The 19,891-nt window shown below is 39.5% G+C and overlaps 1 protein-coding gene across 1 annotated transcript in view; it reads left to right on the top strand.

The window, feature by feature from the left end:
* The window catches only part of TRPA1 (transient receptor potential cation channel subfamily A member 1), a 51,577-nt gene extending 36,291 nt beyond the window's left edge, over positions 1 to 15,286 (top strand). The window contains exons 19-27 of the mRNA XM_077752475.1: positions 509 to 671; positions 1,437 to 1,526; positions 3,312 to 3,481; positions 5,294 to 5,423; positions 5,821 to 6,003; positions 8,905 to 8,973; positions 12,549 to 12,659; positions 14,343 to 14,440; positions 15,080 to 15,286. Of these exons, the coding sequence (XP_077608601.1) occupies positions 509 to 671; positions 1,437 to 1,526; positions 3,312 to 3,481; positions 5,294 to 5,423; positions 5,821 to 6,003; positions 8,905 to 8,973; positions 12,549 to 12,659; positions 14,343 to 14,440; positions 15,080 to 15,284 (1,219 nt within the window). The 3' untranslated portion in view covers positions 15,285 to 15,286. The remainder of the gene's footprint in view (positions 1 to 508; positions 672 to 1,436; positions 1,527 to 3,311; positions 3,482 to 5,293; positions 5,424 to 5,820; positions 6,004 to 8,904; positions 8,974 to 12,548; positions 12,660 to 14,342; positions 14,441 to 15,079) is intronic.
* The last annotated feature ends 4,605 nt before the right edge of the window (positions 15,287 to 19,891 follow it).

Below are 19,891 nucleotides of genomic sequence, written 5' to 3' on the forward strand. Positions count from 1 at the left end.
CTCAAACCCATGAACCGTGAGATCATGACCTGAGCTGAAACCAAGAGTTGGATGCTTAACCAACTGAGCCACCTAGACTTTATTATTTTGATGTTTTACACTTTGAAAAAGAAATGTGTCAAAGGCAAATGTTTTGGTATTAAAAATGCTGCTGTTCATCTTTGACATTAAATGAAATATTTAGGAAGAAGGAATCCTTATGTAAGACATGAAGAAAACTCCTTGGCCTTGCAGTTTAGTAAGTAGAAAGTGAAGTGAGAGGGATTCCTGGGAAGAGCAATCAATGTGGAAGTCAGAAAATAGGAGCTAGTCTCTGTTCTTCCATTAATTTGTGAGATATGTTAAGTAATTCATGATTTTCTGGGAAGTTGAGATTCTGTTTCTGAAAATGGACGTTCAATGAATTTACCCAATAGATTCCTGAGAGAGATTGTAACTACTTTTTCCACAGGTTATCTTAAATAAGTATTTTTTGTTGAAACTAATTGTGATTTGTTTATTTTTGCAGGTTGGCTTATGGGTTTAGAGCCCATGTTATGAATCTAGGATTTTACTGTCTTGGTCTCCTGCCTATGACCTTTCTTGTTGTCAACATAAAGCCAGGTATGGCTTTCAACTCAACTGGAATCATCAATGAAACTAGTGATCATTCGGAAGTATTAGACACCAAGGTATCTTTGATTGGTCTTCATATTCAATTTTTTTTAAAGAAAAGATGATCACAAGTGTGGTTTTTTTTCTTAGAAATAGTAAATCTTAAGTATCAAGACTTTGATTATTATAAATAGACTATAGAATTCATAAATGAACAATTTCTCCTAAAATCTTGTGAAATGAGAAGGAATATAAATAGGTCAGTTAATGAGCTTGTAAATTAATTTAAAGGTAATTGACATATACGAGATGTTAGAAGTACACTACTTTAAACTAGATCTGCGATAAAGCAGATTTGTGGCTGTCAGGGATTTTAGATTCTTAGTGGATCCGGGGTTTCTGTTGGGGGATGATGAAAAGTTACAGAGCTGGATGATGACAGACACTGGAGATGGTTGCATAACATAGGAAATGTACTTAATGCTACCGAATTCTACATTTTGAAATGTAAATCTACATGTAAAATGTAAAACTTTTAGAATGGTAAATTTTATGTTAGTGTATTTTACCACAGTAAATTTTTTTTTTACCTAGGTTTACAGATTCATATTCTTTTAGAAATCATTTGGTGATTTTTGAACCTCTTAAATAGGATATTATGAAATGAGTATGTGTTGTCTTGATATTGGTATCACGTAATTTTCTGTTTAAAGCAAATGTAACAGTACATGGAAATGAAGCAGAAGAAAATAAATATTTAATAGTGGAAATGAACAAAAAGCTAAGGTATTGTTTTCTTTGATAGCTTTCATAACTGTGTTTTATCTATTTTTTTGTTTCAGAATTCATATTCTATAAAAGTTTGTATGATTTTAGTTTTTTTATCAAGTATATTTGGATGTTGCAAAGAAGTGGTCCAAATTTCCCAACAGGTACACAGTACATTTTATATCTCTAAAGTTGCAAATATTTTAATATGCATAACATTAATTCCTAAACTATTATTGAAACAATATATGTCAGAATAAAATATCTTGACAAATGTGTAGATTGGAAGCACCAAGCATAAACTTTGCAAACTGTAGAAAACACATGATTTTAGACAAGGCTCTTGCATTGAATGGTGCCTATTTGAATCTGAAGCAGAGATATTCTCATTTTACTAGTCTATGTGAGTCGGCTGGCTAAAAATAAACTTACGAATGACTTTTCTGCATTTTCTCTATCAGTTTGATATTTTGCTAACATAATAGTTGGATTTGGAATTAGATACTTTTGAATATAACTATTTATAAAGAACTTACTTCCCCATGACTCCATTTCAAATGGGTCTTTCCTTTTTTAAAAAAATTTTTAAAAACGTTTTATTTATTCTTGAAAGAGAGAGAGATGGAGGGAGAGGGAGAGCGTGAGCAGGGAAGGGTCAGAGAGAGAGGGAGATACAGAATATGAAGCAGGCTCCAGGCTCTGAGCTAGCTGTCAGCACAGAGCCTTATGCGGGGTTCGAACCCACGAACCGCGAGATCATGACCTGAGCCGAAGTCAGACGCTTAACCGACTGAGCCACCCAGACACCCCTAGATGGATCTTTCTTTCAGTTCCTTTCTTAATAAGAATGTTTTTCTTTGTTGGATAAAATCCTTAAGTTATAATAAAATTTGGGAACTTTTTATAGCATCATTTTTACTTCATACTTGTTTTAAATGGATGAACCAGATTTAGATCAGACTCTAGAATTATGTGGATTATCTACAGGTCCTTGCTTTGGTTAACAAATGGCATTAATATTTTATTTCTTAGGTTTAAAGTATTCACTTTTTGGAATTTTTTATGAATGTTATTTTTATAAGATCTACAACTTTTATACAGTATCTCATTTTCTGTGAAAATTTACTTTTATACAAGCACATTGATATCTGCCTTAAAGAATGTCAATGACTGTTACAATGCTTTACATTTGTTTGGTATTGTACACTGCAACTGTGTGTGTATGTGTGTGTAAAGGTACATATATGTGTATATATACATATATATATCTATAGTTTCAGTAAATTGTCACAATTCTGAGACTGTATTGTTCCATTGTAGCTTGGATGATCTAGGGCATATTAATCTCATCATAATTCTCATTTTTTACAGATTATAGTCCCAATTGAACTATAAAGTTATAAGATTTCTCTAACAGACTTGGTCTCCACATTTTAAATTGATACTGAAATGGTCACGTCTGTAGCAAATTGGATGTCCAAAACTTGAAATTTTTAATGATAGGAAATGACATCGAATTGTTAGGGTAATTAAGTCTTTGCACAGGTCTCAAACTTCCTTAGAAGCAGCTTTAGTTCATTTGTATCCTGAGAAATGTATAGCATGTCCTTACATAGGCAGAAAGGAATTACTAAGCCAACTTGCAGCTCCCCAGGACTTTCCTTAAGAAGGAATGGACTCAAAGAAAACCCAGAAAGTAGTAGAATTTACTTTGGGAATCTGATGTCTAAGTGCCAGGTCAACAGAAGAGGTTGGGCCACCTTCAACACTGGTCTGTACCCAGGGCCCTGAGTGTAGTCCAGGATGGCAGAGGCTGGCTCCTTGGTCCTAAACCTCTCCAACCTCTATGCCAGATAGTTGCTGCTACTGGTCAATATATGTATAACCATCTATAAGACGCTAGGTCCTGGTCTCTACATGTGGTAATTCTGAGTTCTTTTTAACCCCAGAAAAGGAATTACATTTTGGATTATACCAATGGAGCTGAATGGATTATCTACTCAACAAGTATCATTTTTGTGTCCCCCTTATTCACTGGTATACCAGCTTATGTGCAGTGGCAATGTGGGGCAATTGCCATATACTTCTACTGGATGAACTTCTTACTGTATCTCCAGAGGTAAAGCCAGCATGAACGATTTCTATATCCCTTAGGCATTTTTAATATTAAAAGAACTGTTATAAGTACCATATTTATAATTGGCTTTTTCGTTTTCTAATTGGAGGTAACTTAATATATATTAAGGAGAAGTGGAGGGAGATTTGGAGTTCAGAGTATAGACCAGAATTTTTCAACCTTGGCACTACTGAAATTTGGGGCCAGATAATTTTGGGTTGTGGGGGGTGGTCTGTTGCATTGTAAAACATTTAACAGCATCCCTGGCATGTATCCACTAGGTAACCACTAGCAAACCACCCCCTGGTCCCCTCACCACCACGTGACAACAAAAAGTGTATCCAGATATTGCCAAATATCCTCTGAGTAGCAAAATTTCCCCAGGTCAAGAACCACTGGTCTAGACAAATCTAGATTAAGTGTGGGGAGTAAATGGGAATAAAAGTATTAGCTATTCTTGGTTTTACTTGGTATTATTTGCTAAGTATTTATTTTAGATTAAACCAGTCAGAACAAAGTGGTAGGTATGGGGAATAATAGTGATATAAGAGAAGAAAATAAGTTCAAAGAATCTAATTCTAGAGAGGGAACAAAGGGCAAAGCTCTCCTACCTCCCATACTTGTTAATGTTGAGTTAGATGCTACTTCATGTAATATCTTTACAAGTTATCCTTACAATAACTAGAGGTAAATGTTACTACTTGCAGAGTATAAAAGATGATGACGAAGGGCTAAGTAACTTGCCTAGGATCTCAGCTAGTAAGTCAAGATGTAGGCATTTTGCCCCAGTCACCATGCTTTCCCTACCATATCTTCTGTATCACTGTGTCCTGCACACAATGCTGTAGGGTTAAGGCCAGCCCCTTTGAAAGAACATGGTATGGTGGGAAGAGCAGTGGTCTGGAAGTCAGGAGGCTTCAAGGCAAGTCCAGGTAATGTCATTCCCCTGGCTTTGTCATAGTGACCTTACCGAGTTACCAGACATCTTTTGGGAGCTTAGTTTCTGAGACTTCTGAAGCCCCTTTCGGGTTTAGACTCTTGTGATTCCCCCTTTAACAAGTTGTCTTTGCCAAAGGAAATGTTCAAACTGGTGGCTGGATGGCACACCCATTATCTACCCAAACACTTCATAATGTTGCCCACTGGGAGAGGAAAAGGAAACCTCAGGAGGCCATGAGGATGGTGACTGTAAATCATACGCATGGGCTCTTCAGGTACATGAGCTCATGTAGAGTCTCCACTGGCTGCCTCCTACATCTCATCTCTCAGATCCCTTTCTCACGCTTTGGTAGCACTTTTTTTTTTTTTAATTTTTTTTTTAATGTTTTATTTATTTCTAGGAGAGAGAGAGACAGCGTGAGCAGGGGAGGGTCAGAGAGAGAGGGAGTCACAGGCTGAAACAGGCTCCAGGCTCTGAGCTGGCAGTCAGCACAGAGCCCGACGCGGGGCTGGAACCCACAAACCACGAGATCATGACCTAAGTGAAAGTCGGACGCTTAACTAACTAAGCCACCCAGGTGCCCCTTGGTAGCACTTTTTTTGATACCAGGAAGATTTTTCTGTCCTCCTCTGAAGTAATGCCTAGTGGTTAAGTTGTAAGACAAAGATAAATATTACTAAGACGGAAAAAGAAGAAACAAAGCTGTTTGACAAACAGCTTGAAAATAAGATGACCATTCGTGAATTCTGTCTCCTTTTTGAAAGAGTTACTCATTTGTGAAACCTGATACCTAATGCAGGATAAATATTGACATTGAATGAAATACAATTTGACTAGACAAGTGAATATATATTTTAATTTTTAAATATTCCTAGATTTGAACATTGTGGAATTTTCATCGTTATGCTGGAAGTAATTATGAAAACCTTGTTGAGGTCTACAGTCGTGTTTGTCTTCCTTCTTTTGGCTTTTGGCCTCAGCTTTTACGTCCTCCTGAGTATACAGGTGAGGTGGTGGCATCAGTAGTTGATTTTGTTGCTGTGAATATTGGGAATACATATTTATACTTAAATCTTGATGGCCTAGAAAATTTATAGTAATATAACTATTTTTTTTTACTTGATAAAATAGCCTTCAGATGACTTTTATTGCAGCCTTACTACATGACTCTTTTCCATTGTCAGAAAGTTTAAATATAATGCATGATGATTTGTCTTATGTGTAGAAAATATAATTTTGATGACTTTATCACCAATTTATTAGTAGTTCTTAGCATTAGCTATAGTCCTGTGATTTAAAAGAGTATTTTAAATATGATTTTTATCATTTTACTCTCCAGAAAACATTTTTTTTTCATTATACGCATTTTGCATTGCATTCTTACCTTACCATCTTTTCTCAGGATGCTTTCAGCTCTCCATTGCTTTCTATAATCCAGACCTTCAGCATGATGCTAGGAGATATTAATTACCGTGATGCCTTCCTGGAACCGTTTTTGAGAAATGAATTGGTATATCCAGTTCTGTCTTTTGCACAGCTTATTATCTTCACAATGTTTGTCCCAATTGTGCTCATGAATTTACTTGTAAGTAAATTATCCTTGTGTTTTCTGTTTATTGATCATTTGGGGCATTTAGCAATGATCATTATTCTTAGCCTTCTTAATCTTCCTCCAGGAAAGGAAATAGGGACTATCATAAAATCCATTTATTCAACGTTCATTTAGTGCCAGATACAGCGTGAGGCCTGGGGGATGCCAAGGTGCATTCACTTGGCAGATAGTTATAAATAATTTAGACACTCATCCAGGTGCTGGGAAACAGTGGTGAATAGACCAATACCCAGTCCTTACATTATAAACTAGGCATGAAGTAGTAAAAAGATAAATATGTACTGTGATGTCATGGGGGTGATAAATGCTATAAGGGACTATAAAGCAGAATAAGGAAATAAAGGTAAATGGTGTGTACTGCTCTGGTGTTGGGGTGGGGGCCAGAGGTTAGGCAGAGGCCGTGGTGGGGTAAAGGATTAAACCTCACCTCTGCTCTTAAATTTCTTATCGACCAGATCTTCAAGTGGGGAAGAGCCTCTCAGGCACGAGGGCCTCTGTGGCATTAAGATGCCCTCTCTAAACCAGTTGCAGGTTGAAAATCCTCAGCAGCCATGAACATGCCCTTCACAGAGAACCTGCTCCAGCCATGAGCATGTGGGTCAGAGCAGACAGAAGGGTATCCCAGGTTCATGGAGAGCCTGAGCTGACATTACAGGGCATGCTCTTTCCTTATTTGTGCATATATGCATGCATTCGCTACATTTTCTGAGACTATGCACCAGGGAGTGTCCTGTAAAATGTTTCTGGAAAGAAAAAAATACCATCTACTTAATGTTTTGATTTACTTGATACAAACCCAGAGTTTTATTTGGATGACCTAGAAACATAAAGGACAGCATTCAGAATAATAAAGAATGACATAAAGCCCACATTCTTCTCTTAGAATTGCTTATGTTTCAGAAGATAATTAATCTAGAAGACTTGGCTTCGCAGTAGTACATGCTAGTGTCCTCTCTACCTGCATGTCCCAAAGGAAACTCAGTCCCAACAGAGCCAAGACTCCGTGCTTTCTTTCCTTCAAACTCTGCTGCTGCCTCTCAGCAGCAACACCTGGTCCTCTAACTCAGCTCACTCAGATCACTGGAAGATGCTCTAGATTCAACCCTGCCCTTTTCTCAGTTCTGCCAGTAAATATCTTCCTCTTACACACACTTCCATTTGCCTTCCACCCTCACGGTTCCTCATCCATATTGCTGCAGTTGCCCGGACAGTCTGTCTCCTCTCATTTCAGTCTAATCTTTCCTGCAAATTGTCACCACAGTGATGTGCTGATAAGGAAAGGCTAGGCCTGTCTGTGGCTTTTTCGTCTCTCTTTTTTTTTTTTCCTATGCCTCTTCAACTCTGTCTCACCCCATGAGCACGGCATGCAGCGATCCTCATGGTCTGGGTCTTACCCAGGTCTCATCCACCCTTCCCACTGTCGCCAAGATTTAGCTAGACCTGCGCCATCAGTGTTCACGGAGTATGCCAGACACTCCCTTGTGCCTGAGCTCCACACCAGCTGTTCCTTTTCCTGGAATGGTCTCCCACTTTGGGTTAACTCTTTCTAAGCTATTAACAGTCAGCTCAAGCATCAGATCTCTTGGGTAGACCTTCCTAACCAACACCCTCAACCCCATCACCCTAAATTGGATGCCCCTTGCTCATGTTCTCATAGTTTTGAGGACACAAATCAGAAAAACCTTACTTCCTAGGTTGTTAGGATAACAGGAGTTAATACAAAGCATTTGAGGGACATCTGGGTGGCTCAGTCGTTAATTGTACAAGTCTCACTTTCAGCTCAGGGTCATGGGATTGAACCCCATGTCAGGCTCCCCACTGAGTATGGAGACTGCTTAAGATTCTCTGTTTCTGTCTCTCCCGCCTCCTTCCCTCTCTGGCTCCCCCACACCTTGCCCTTTTCCCCTAGTTGTGTTCTCTTTCTCAAGTAAAAATAAAAACAAAGCATTCAAAACAGTGCTTGGCACATGATAAGCACTCAATAAATGTTAGCTACTATTAAATGTTAGTAACTTACCTACTCACAAAATCAGATGTCTTCAGATCCCAGGCAAGCATCTTAAGTGTGTGAAGCAGTCAGTATGAGACTGTTGGGGTTTTTTTAAGTGTATTTAGTGTGTGTGTGTGTGTGTGTGTGTGTGTGTGTGTGGAGAGGGAGACAGAGGATCTGAAGCAGGTTCCCTGCTGACCGCACAGAGCCCAGTGCATGGCTCAAACGCACAGACTGTGAGCTTCTTGAGAGCACCGGCATCCAGGAGGCTGGCTGAGCATAGACAGGTACTGATTGTCTAACAACTACGAGTCAGCTAATATAAGTAAGCAGATTTAATTTGGAGTAGAGGTGAGCGGCCCCTCACCTAATTCTGTCTGACCACAGATTTCTAGATGGAGTTACTATTTTTTTTTTTTTAATAAAAGCCACACCCACCCTTGAATCGTACCTTTTCCTGTCAAACATAGGTAAGGTATAAATTCCCGCACTGCCTCAGTTTACTATTTTAACTTTTCTGTGTTGTGCAGTCACTCTTGTTTACCTAGATGCAAATTCCTAGAATTTGGAACTGTGTTGCATTTGATACTGTATCACCTCATCGTCTCCAAGAAACATTTTTATTTTAAAGTTAATTTCAGATTCATTTGTGTGTCTTAATTTTTTACAGTAGCACTTGAGATTACTGAAGCCACCTATGTGGCCACCAGTGTTACAAAGGCATACAGACTTTGCAGTTTCCTGCAAGATGTATTGGCAAAAGTACGTTGAGGCCACTAGTAGGCAGTTACATGCCCACTCCCCCACTGCCGCTAGAGAGACCTTAGTACATTGTTCGGTGCGTCATTAAATTGGAAATGACTCGATGCCATGTTGTGCTTCAGATTGGTTTGGCAGTTGGTGACATTGCAGAGGTCCAGAAGCATGCGCTGTTGAAGAGGATTGCTATGCAGGTAAGTCTTATGTTTATTTAAAACCTATTGAAATTACCACCACCTTGTACAGGAATTCTCATGGGTAGCTGATTTCTGAGAAAGGTATTGAAGACAGGTACTTTGTCAGTCCCGAGAAGCACCACACCACACGGTGCCTTGTTGAGCACGCCCTCTGGCATGCCTGCTGTGCTCAGAGAGTGGAAAATGATGAGCAGAATTTTCTTAGTACAATCTGAACAGAGAAACTGAGAAACTACCTGAGCATTTTTGAATGTCAACCCGCGGCCAACCAGCTAACTACCTGCTAAATGAGAATTCTCACAGGTGTGACGTGTTCTGTCTTGTCTCAGCCTAACTCTTCTAGGAACGCTTGCTACTCTGGCCAGCAAATTGCAGGCTTCCCATTGAACAGGTCATACTGAAGTGCATCTGTGAGGTCTGGTTCTTTTGTGACCTCCCTTACATTTTTCCTTGGCTGTTGAATCTCGTGAGGTGGCTCCTGTTATACACTGTAAAACTAGTTCTATGTTCTTTTTTGCATTGTCTTTAAATACCAAATTTGAATGGGAATATCTGATGCTTCAAAAATGTCTGATGACCAGTTGAACATACATATTAAAAAACTTAGGTGAGTTCAAGAGAAAGAAAAACTCACATTAAGAGGTCACTCTTCACTGTTCTGTCCTGCTTCATTCTTCTCTATTACTCATTCTGCTCTACATTAGCACATATTTATTTCTAAAAAATTCTCCATCCAGTATGTGGTACGTGCAGAGCAAAGCACAACTGAACATGAGAACCCTGAGGAGTTAAAGGGATGTGTGACCTTTGACTTCACTAAGTAGAATAAGTCTAATTGGGGAGCATACCAACTAAATATTCAGAGTTTAAAATATCAAAATCAACTTAGAACCATCCTTAAACTCTATGCTCTGTGATTAAGCGGTGTATTATGCAGAGGACTTGGTCCATGAAAGAACAATACATAAACGGTTAAAATGTCAGATACAGAAAATAAAGTTATGGAAATGCTACATGGAAAACTTGGCATGTGAACCAGATGTTGAAGGATGGGATTTTGAGGAGCAGGGCGACTGGCCCAGAGAGGCAGGACCGACCCGCAGGAGCAGAGGGCTGAAGGCAGAGCCAGGAGACGTGGCTAAGGAAAGGGGAAGGGCTCCGGGCCTGGAGGGATGGCTCCTTAGAGCATATTAAGGTGGCTCAAGATGACAGAGTGCTTTATGGAAAAATAGCAAACAACGGAAAACCTTAGCTTTGGAAGATAGGGCAGTAAAGGGTGAAGTGCTCCAAGGTGTTTGGTTAGTGGGAAGTTGTCACCTCTCCCGAAGAACGGGAACAAAATGAGAGTGGTATTTAAGATGATCTAGGATTATCTTGATTTAGTGTGGAAAGTTTGGAGGCAGGAAGAGCTAACTGACCAGTTCTTACTGTATCAAGACTCCAGGTAGCTGGATGAGGAGAGGAAGAGAGATGAAAAAATCCTCTTCACAGACATGTCAGCAGTACTTCAGAACTGATAACTCCTGAAAAGATCAAGGAAAGTAAATAAAATGAACAATATAAGCAATAGCACTAGATGTCTGGGGGAGACCCCACTAAACTACAGTGTCAGTGCAGTTGATTTGAAAAGCACAGTTCTGTCTTAGATTTGATCTCTTCCCTGAAACACAACAGCACAAAGGCCTATAAAGGAAACAGGCAAAGCAAGTGTTCCCGTGTTTCTGTTCCTTGTTTTGGATCACAAAAGAGCACTGACTGGAAAGCCAGGAAGCCTTCTTTTATTTCCCGAGTTGTCTTTTTAAGCAAATCTCTACAATCACTACAACTCTACATCTGCGGCCCCACAGAACCAGGGCAGAAGGGGACAGGGAGCCGCACATTTCACAGAGAGACGTTAGTCTTCTCACAAAGTCATCTCAGACCTAAGTAGGGACAAAAAGGTCCCTGGGACAGCACATGCTGGGAGGGGTAGCGGTTACTCAAGGACACAGGAGCTGTGAGGATGTTGAGGGGCTTAGAGCTGTTCAGTTTTGAACATTGGTGACCACACTTCTGGCGCAGGCTGGCAGCTGAGGACGCTCCACAAGCATTTACGTTCGTGCTGCAAATCACAAAAGGAAATGCATGGAGTGCTCTGACCTCCAACGAGGGAAACCCACCAGTTAGAGGAGGTGAAGGTGCTCCCCGAGCCCAGAGAAGCCCACCAAGGGGCTCTGCTGGCCACCCTCCCCAGGACCAGATCGGAGAGAGGAAATCTGGCAGATCCTATGTAGAAAACGAATAAGGTTAAGACAAAACATATGCTTTATCTGTTGGCAAACACTAGGCTTGAATAAATCTTTTTCAATCAAGTAAATGATCGCATGTGACCTCTGCAAAAGTGTATATTGCAAAGGGAAAGGAATATTGACCTTAAGACCCAAGGGAAAAAGGAACCCTGGAAATTATAGAAACTTAAAACATCTAATTGGTATTGTTAATAAGTACAAGAAAACATAGCTTTTCTTGGAAGTGGAACTAATATCTATCGTGCTAAATGTGGTAAGTGCTATGGAACCAGGGAAGCAAGACACAGAGTGTATTATGTGGAGGAGGGGCCAAAAGCTTTCAACATCTCCCCATTTGTGGATGTAAACCACTTAAATGCCACATATGAAAAAGCCTATGGCCTTAGAGAGCAAACTCTCACCAATGTGGTAATTACAATAAACAGTTCCAAATAAGAGACACAAGGATTATAAAAAAACGACAAATTTGGCAAACAAAAGTTGAAAATATGAGAAACTAAATATCAACTCAAGGTAAATCCATTAAATGAGACCGGGGACTGTATCTCTGAAATTATAGTTAAGATATGGGGGCGCCTGGGTGGTTCAGTCATTAAGCATCTGACTTCAGCCTAGGTCATAATCTCACCGTTCTTGAGTTCGACCCCCCGGATAGGGCTCTGTGCTGACAGCTCAGAGCCTGGAGCCTGTTTCAGACTCTGTCTCCCTCTGTCTCTGCCCCTTCCCCATTCTCTCTCTCCCTCCCTCCCTCTCTCCCTCTCCCAAAAATAAACATTAAAAAAATTTTTTTTTAAATTACGGTCAAGATAGGTCATGGACATTTTACACCAGATGGCATGGCATGAAACATTGACAAGTACCCTTAGATGTGCGGTGTAGCCCTTTCAGTGCTCACCACTGCCTTCCTCCAGCGAAGCGCCGCCCCCACAGACGTGCCTTCATACGAGCCACACGGCGCATTTGTGCGCGTTTTTGCGTAATGCCCCAGGGGATGGACGAACGCTTTTCCTCGTACGTGGCCAGTGTCCGTCACAGTCCCTGAACAGTGAACATCTGCTCACTTGAGTTTCTTCTTTAAACACTTTGCCACAACGGCAGACAGCTGGCCCTGTCTTGTCCGTGGAGGGGGGAGAGATGGGATCCTGTCCAGCCCAGCTGCACGTGCGTCAAGCAGGACACAGGAGCCGGTTTTCAGTTTCCTGTACTAATGATGGTTTCTGTGTAGTGTAAGGATTCCAGATGCTTCTTAATCATGTCTCTCAATAAATCCAAAATGCACCTTAGGTGGAACTTCATACCAGCTTAGAGAAGAAGCTGCCACTGTGGTTCCTACGCAAAGTGGATCAGAAATCTATCGTCGTGTATCCCAACAGACCCAGATGTGCGGGGTTATTAGTAAGTACATGTGGGAAATGCCAGCATGGAGGACGTGCTGCTGTTTGACACTCATTCGTTGTGTTATCCTTAAGGGTACTCTTTTATGGACTTTGAGTCCCTGTGCCTGTGGAAAAGAAGTACTTGTGACTTAAAAAAGAAAAGTTCCCCACAGCGTGAAAGTGAAGGTCAGTGGGAGGGAGACATGTGAGCCCTGTGCTCCTTCTTCCCAGTGGCTAATTCACAACATCCATGTTAAACATGTACCACATCCCTGTGAGAGCACATGGGTGGGTGGGTAGACTGCCGGTACCTTATAAGGATCTTCTGTACAGTGCAGGTGTACCTTTCTTGTTTTCCCCAGTCACCTATCACTTACATGCATGTGCAGATGTGTGTCTGTGTGAAAATATAGAGCACATATGTACGTACACACATTCAGATACATATATGCACAAATGTGCACATGGAGAGTGTACGTAATAGAAAATATACTAGATGTCAAAGACTAAGCAGTGCCACTGCATCATAATGGCAAAGGGACCGTATTAAGAGTGAGAAGTACTAGATGCTAATCCTGATCATGCCTGGGCTTTCTCCTATTTCTACAAATATTCTGAGTTCTTCACATGTTAACTTTCCATTTTGGAGTCCTACAATGATAAAGTTGATTGGGATATTGGCCTAGGCCTTCTTCTAACTACACCATTTCCTTGTATAATTTCGTTCATATCCATGTTTGCAACTACTCCTGAAACACAGAAGGCTCACAATTCCATTCTTCCTGGAGCCCTCCGAGTTCCAGGCTCCTATGTCCAACTGTTTGTCTGGCATCCTCACTGGTATGTGTCCAAGGTACCTCAAGTTCAGCGTATTTGAAATAAACTCATACAAAAGGAACTCAGTTTACACACCTCCTGTTTACACACCTGTTTCATTCTCCCTGCAGGGAAAGAATGACAAAGCCTCTTCCCTCTCCTCAGTTTCTTATTTCATTTAACATCAACACCATTCATTCGCTGGTGGAAGATGTCATCCTTGCCTTCTCCTCGCCCCTCACGCCCAGCCCCCTCCATGCTCGGTTGATTAGGTTTCCCATGTGGCCTGTGCTGCGGTCTTCTCTTGCCTAGACTCCTAGGATGGTCTCATTCATTCCTGGTTGTTTCACATCCACCCTTAACCCTGTCCAGTCTACCAGGGGTTGAAAAAACACTAAATTTTAAAAATACATACTATATTAAAATTTAAAAATTAAAAAAAATTTTAAAAATACATATTAAAATGGCATTTCAGAAATTTCCTCATGGGAAACTCAGTTGTGGTGGATAATGGTGTGGAGCAGTTTTAGAGAAAGAACAGCTAATCCTGCATGGAATACCACCACTGATGATGGGTATTTTTCATGAGAAAATAGAAAATGATTCAGTTTTACCTTTTCCTAAATAATCCCCCACTCCAATTTTCTCCTTCTTCTAGATCATCTATACACCTTATACTTTCCTTTATTATATGTGTGACTTTGTTGTATAGCTCTATACACGTGTGCTTCTCTCCACAGACTGAGCACCTTGAGGGCCATCACGGTGTCTGAGAATACCTGCGATGTGATCATACCTGGCTCAGTAGCTGAATCGTGGTGCACGTGCAAGAAACGGTTCCTGAGTTGAGTTCAACCTGAGTAATTATTAATCTTTTATCCCACAGGGTGTATTTAATTTTATTTTTTATACCCAAGAAGAGAGACAGGAAATTCCAAATGTTGACCCATCTCTGGAAACAGAAATATTAAAGCAGAAATACCGGTATGTATTTTTCCTTTTATCTGTATTTGAGAAACTTAACCTTACACCATACATCATTATTTGAAGTTTTTTGTTGTCTATTTGTGTTTATTTCACTTGTTAAGTCATACTTTAATGGACTGATGTCATAGTATATTGAGAATCATTTGAATGTCATTTTTAGACCCAACACCTTGCTGCAATTCACCGATCAGTTTTGCCAATTATTGTCTTAAACTGCATTCCCATGAGCCATCTGAACTGATATATCAAAGCTTTGAAAGATTTTAAGAATTCCAGGAGAAGCTGTATAGTACAGTGGTTAAGCATGAGGGCTTTACAGTTAGCTGACCTGAGCCTAAGGCCCCATGTAACTACTTACTAGCGCTCTGACCAGGGCAAAGCAACTTCATCTTTCCGTGCAACAGTGTTTTAATCTTTAAAATGGGAGCAAAAAACAAACTAGCTGAGAAGTAACAGTGCAACCTTAGGAAGAACACTTACACTTAAAAAATATGTATTGCCTAGAAAGATTATGAGTACCAGAATGCTGTGACCTGAGCACAGCTCATCTGTGCTTCTAGTAACCCGGGCCTTCCTGCACTCGGAGCCTGGAAAGCTAACTGAAAACAAATTCATGAAACCTGTATATCCTTTTAGGCTGAAGGATCTCACTTCTCTTCTGGAGAAACAGCATGAGCTTATTAAACTCATCATTCAGAAGATGGAAATCATCTCTGAGACAGAGGATGAAGACAGCCATAGTTCTTTTCAAGACAGGTTTAAAAAAGAGCAGTTAGAACAAAGGAATAGCAAGTGGAATTCTGTGTTGAAAGCAGTAAAGGCAAAAACACACTGCACTTAGCCTTAGCCTNATTTCCAGTTTGGAAGGAGTGACAAAAAAAGTAGAAATAGGATTCTGATTTCACAACTTGTGAAATGATGGTTTCTCCATTCCTCGTAAAAGTAAACTACAGCTTTCTCCCTATTCATATTTTATGCCAGTTATCACGTATAGAGAATGTCCTTGGTAATAAGTTCAAGTTGCACTTCACTCATTATTTGAACGGGTAGAAAATTAATTTGCTAGAATACAAATTTTAATGATAAGGAGTACATGTAACTGTTAAATGTAACGCAAATGTCAACACTGGATTCCTGCTTGATAATTGTATAACATGTAGTACATCAGATAATAAAGTATTATATTAGGTTATATCATTCAGGTATGTGTTTTTTATGTTGGAAGAATCTGTGTGTGGAACCCTGTGTCCTCTGTTCCAACTATACTCAGTTGCCACACCCTTCTTATTGCTCCTGGCAAACCTGATGTCACTCTGAGTTAGGATTCAAATTAATAGACCTTATGATATGCATGGGTTGTTTTTTTTTTTTTACTATAGATACAGAAATAACATCTATCTATATTTTTGGTTTGCTAATAATCAAATAATCATAATGAAGGCAAAGCTTATATAGTCACCTCACTGAGAATTGCTTTTTCCTGCAATTAGAGATTTGTAAAAATGCTTCCATCACATATGGAACCAGAAGCACACTACAAAAAAAAAAAAAAAACCCCACAAAACTATAGTTCAATTATCTCTGATGAACATAGATGCAAAAATCCTCAGCATGTTGCTCAGTGTTAGCAAATGGAATCCAACAATACATTTCTTAAAAAATCCTGTACCACTATCAAGTGAGATTTATTGCCAGGATGCAAGAGTGGTTCAATACTTGCAAAACAATCAACATGATATGTCACATCAATAAGAGAATGGATAAAAATCATATGATCATTTCAATAGGTGCCAAAAAAGCATTAGACCGTCTTCTGCAAGGTAGGTCTAGAGGGAACCTATCTCAACAACATAAAGGTCTTATATGAAAAATCCAGTCAACATCATACTCAATGGTGAAAAACTGAGAGCTTTTCCCTTAAGGTCAGGAATAAGGCAAAGATGTCCACTCTCACCACTTTTACTCAACATAGTACTAGAAATCCTAGCCACAGCAATTATTCTACATACAGAAATAGAAGGCATCCAAGACAGTAAGGAAGAAATATAACTCTCATTATTTGCAGATTATATGATACTATATGTAGAAAGCTCTAAAGATTCTACCAAAAAATTACTAGAACTGATAAATCAGTAAAGTTACAGGATACAAAATAAATTTACAGAAATGTGTTGCATTCCTATACACTAAAAATTAAGCAGCAGAAAGTGAAATTAAGAAAATAATCCCATTATAATTGCACCAAAAACAATAAAATATCTAGGAATAAACTTAACCAAAGAGGTAAAAGACGTACTCTGAGAACTGTAAAACATTGATAAAAGAAATTCAAGACCATGCAAAAAAAAATAGGCATTCCATGTTCATGGGATAGAAGAACAAATATGGTTAAAATGTCCATACTACCCAAGGCAATCTACAGGTGTAATGCAATCCCTATCAAAATACCGATAACATTTTTTCACAGGCTATAACATACAATCCCAAAATTTATATGGAACCACAAAAGCTCTCAAACAGCCAAAGCAATCTTGAAAAACAAAACTAGAGGTCACAATTCCAGATTTAAAGTTATATTACAAAGCAGTAGTAATTAAAACAGTATGGTACTGGCACAAAAAATAGACAAATGGATAAGTGAAATAGAACAGAAAGCCCAGAAATAAACCCACAACAAATAAATATTCAACAAAGGAGAAATGAATACACAATGGGAAAAAGTCTCTTCAACAAATGGTGTTGGGAAAAATGGAAAGTCACTTGCGAAAGAATGAAACTGGACCACTTTCTTTCACCATACACAGAAATAAACTCTGAATTAGAGATTCAAAAGATAAACTTTTGAGATTTCATCAAAAAGTTTCTGCACAGTGAAGGAAACAATCAAGAAAACTAAAAGGCAGCCTACTGAATGGGAGAATATACTTATAAACGACATATCAATAAAGGGTTAGTATCCAAAATATATAAAGAGCTGATACAACTCAACACCCAAAAAGCAAGTAATCCAGTCTAAAAATGGGTAGACGATATGGACAGACATTTCTCTAAAGAAGATTTCAGATGGCCAAACAGACACATGAAAAGATACTAAACCTCACAAATCATCAGAGAAACGAAATCAAAACCACAAAGAGATATCACCTTACACCTGTCAGAATGACTAAAATAAAAAACACAATAAACACGTGTTGGCATAGATGTGGAGAAAATGGAATCCTTACGCACTATTAGTAGGGATGTAAATTGGTGCAACCACTGTGGAAAACAGTATGGAAGTTCCTCCAGAAATTAAAAATAGAGATACCATATGATCCAATAATTTCACTACTGGGTATTTACCCAAAGAAGACAAAAACACTATTTTGAAAAGATATATGCACCCTTAAGTTTACTACAGCTTTAGTTAAAATAGTCAAACTTTGAAGCAGCCCAAGTGTTCATCAGTAAATGAATGGATAAAGAAGATGTGAGGCGTCCAAATTGGCAAAGACTTTATATATATAGATATAGATATATATAGTGTGTGTGTATTATTGAATATTCAGCCATAAAACAAAAATCTCAGCATTTGCAACAACATGGATAGAACTAAAGAGTATTATGCTAAGCAAAATCAGAGAAAGATACCATATGATCGCACTCATGTAGAATTTAAGAAACAAACAAGCAAAGGAGAAAGATAAACCAAGAACCTGACTCCAAACTATAGAGAACAAACTTACCAGAGCAGAGAACGGTTGGGGGGGATGGGTGAAATAGGGTCTGGGGATTAAAGAGTACATTTATCATGATGGGGGGGGGGAGCATCCATCACATATGCCCTTTTTGCTTTCGATGTCTACAATAAAGTATGAATCAATCACATACCACATCATTGATCTTTTCAAGGTCCTTCTTTTCGTTTTACTCAATTTTCCCCACTCACCCGGATTCTCATGTTTATGCTCTCACTTGCCCCAGTAGACACCCACTGTAATGAATGGCTTTGGCCATGTATGTACCTGTGTGTTCTGTTAAACAGCATATGTGTTGTATTCACATGGGTTTTTCTCCCTCTTTCCACTTGTTACAGCTACAAGGTACAGCTGTAGTACCTTCTGCCCATCTAGTACAAGGGTGCCGACAGATGTTACCCTCCTTGTGTATACTTCCACGGCAGGGGCTCATCTCTTCTCCCCTGATGGACATCTTGGTGGCCTCCACCTCCTGTCACACACATTCTCAACCATACATTCACGCAAACAAGCAGAGTGCTGCCACAAGAAGAAGAAACCAGACATTTTTTCATTCGTGGTCCAACAGAACACGTGCACAGAGACAATGTTGTATGTTCCTTAATCTTCGATTCAGACACAATCTTTGTCCTTTATTTTCCTTAAAACAGAAAGAATGGAAATCCACCACAACGGTAACCAGGATGTCCTAATCATGAAAACAAATGGTCTCTTGACAGTCTTCACCCTCCTCAAACTTTGAATAGCATTGCATATTGCAGACCTCCATTTAACACTTACTGAACACCAAGAAAGTGTGCAACTCTACTACACCTATTCTGGAGAAATATTGAACTAACTAGGTAATCTGGCCTGCTCTCAGGGAGTTTACAATTTAATAAATCATTTAGCTTTCTGAAATTCTCTCCTCCTTTTACCCCCAAAGACTGAATTCTTTGGCTTTTTCCACTATTCTGCTTATCCCTCTCTCCTCTGCTTCCCACTGCCTTCTCTCTACTTCCTGATAGCTGGATGGTGACACGCCTGAGGTCTGTCCTTGACCCTCTTCTCTTACAGACTCATCTCTTTGCTGGTCTTGCCATATCACAACTTCACTTATGTTTGTAGTGGACTAATTGATATAACCTCTCCTGCTCCTCCCAAAGTCCAGCTCTGCATTTCCATAGTTCTTCAAATTAAATCCATTAAATACAAATGGAGGAGGGTAAACCAGTTCCTCCTGGTCTCCTATTTCCTGTCAATGGCACCAGCATTCTCTCGGTGTCCTAGACTTGAAACTGACATAGAGCATTGCTTAATCTTTCTAAAAGAAAGCTCTAGGTCTTCACACTTGTGCCATAAAGCTTTGAAAACTTTTCTTTCATAAGCAAAATAATCTTCCTAACCTGGCTTCTCAATCTAAGTTATCTTCTAGTATTCAGCACTTCATTCAAACCAGAAGATCACTATTTCATCCAAACACATCATGGCCTCCCACCTCCTTGCCTTTTAAGATGCTCTCTTTGCCGAGCATGTCCTCCCTCCAACTCTTCAAGTTTAATTTAAATGGCAGCTGCATCTTGAAGTCTTCCCTAACATCCCAACCGATGATGCTCCCTGTCTTCTGACCTGGTGGCACTGCATTTCTCCTCTGGCACTTCTGCCTGTTGTGTTGACCATGACTCTCTTTTCTACTAGGGCCCATGGTTCACTAACATCATTAGTCTCAAGT

This window comes from Crocuta crocuta, unplaced genomic scaffold, assembly GCF_008692635.1.
Source record: "Crocuta crocuta isolate KB4526 unplaced genomic scaffold, BGI_CrCroc_1.0 scaffold141, whole genome shotgun sequence".
Lineage (NCBI taxonomy): Eukaryota > Metazoa > Chordata > Mammalia > Carnivora > Hyaenidae > Crocuta > Crocuta crocuta.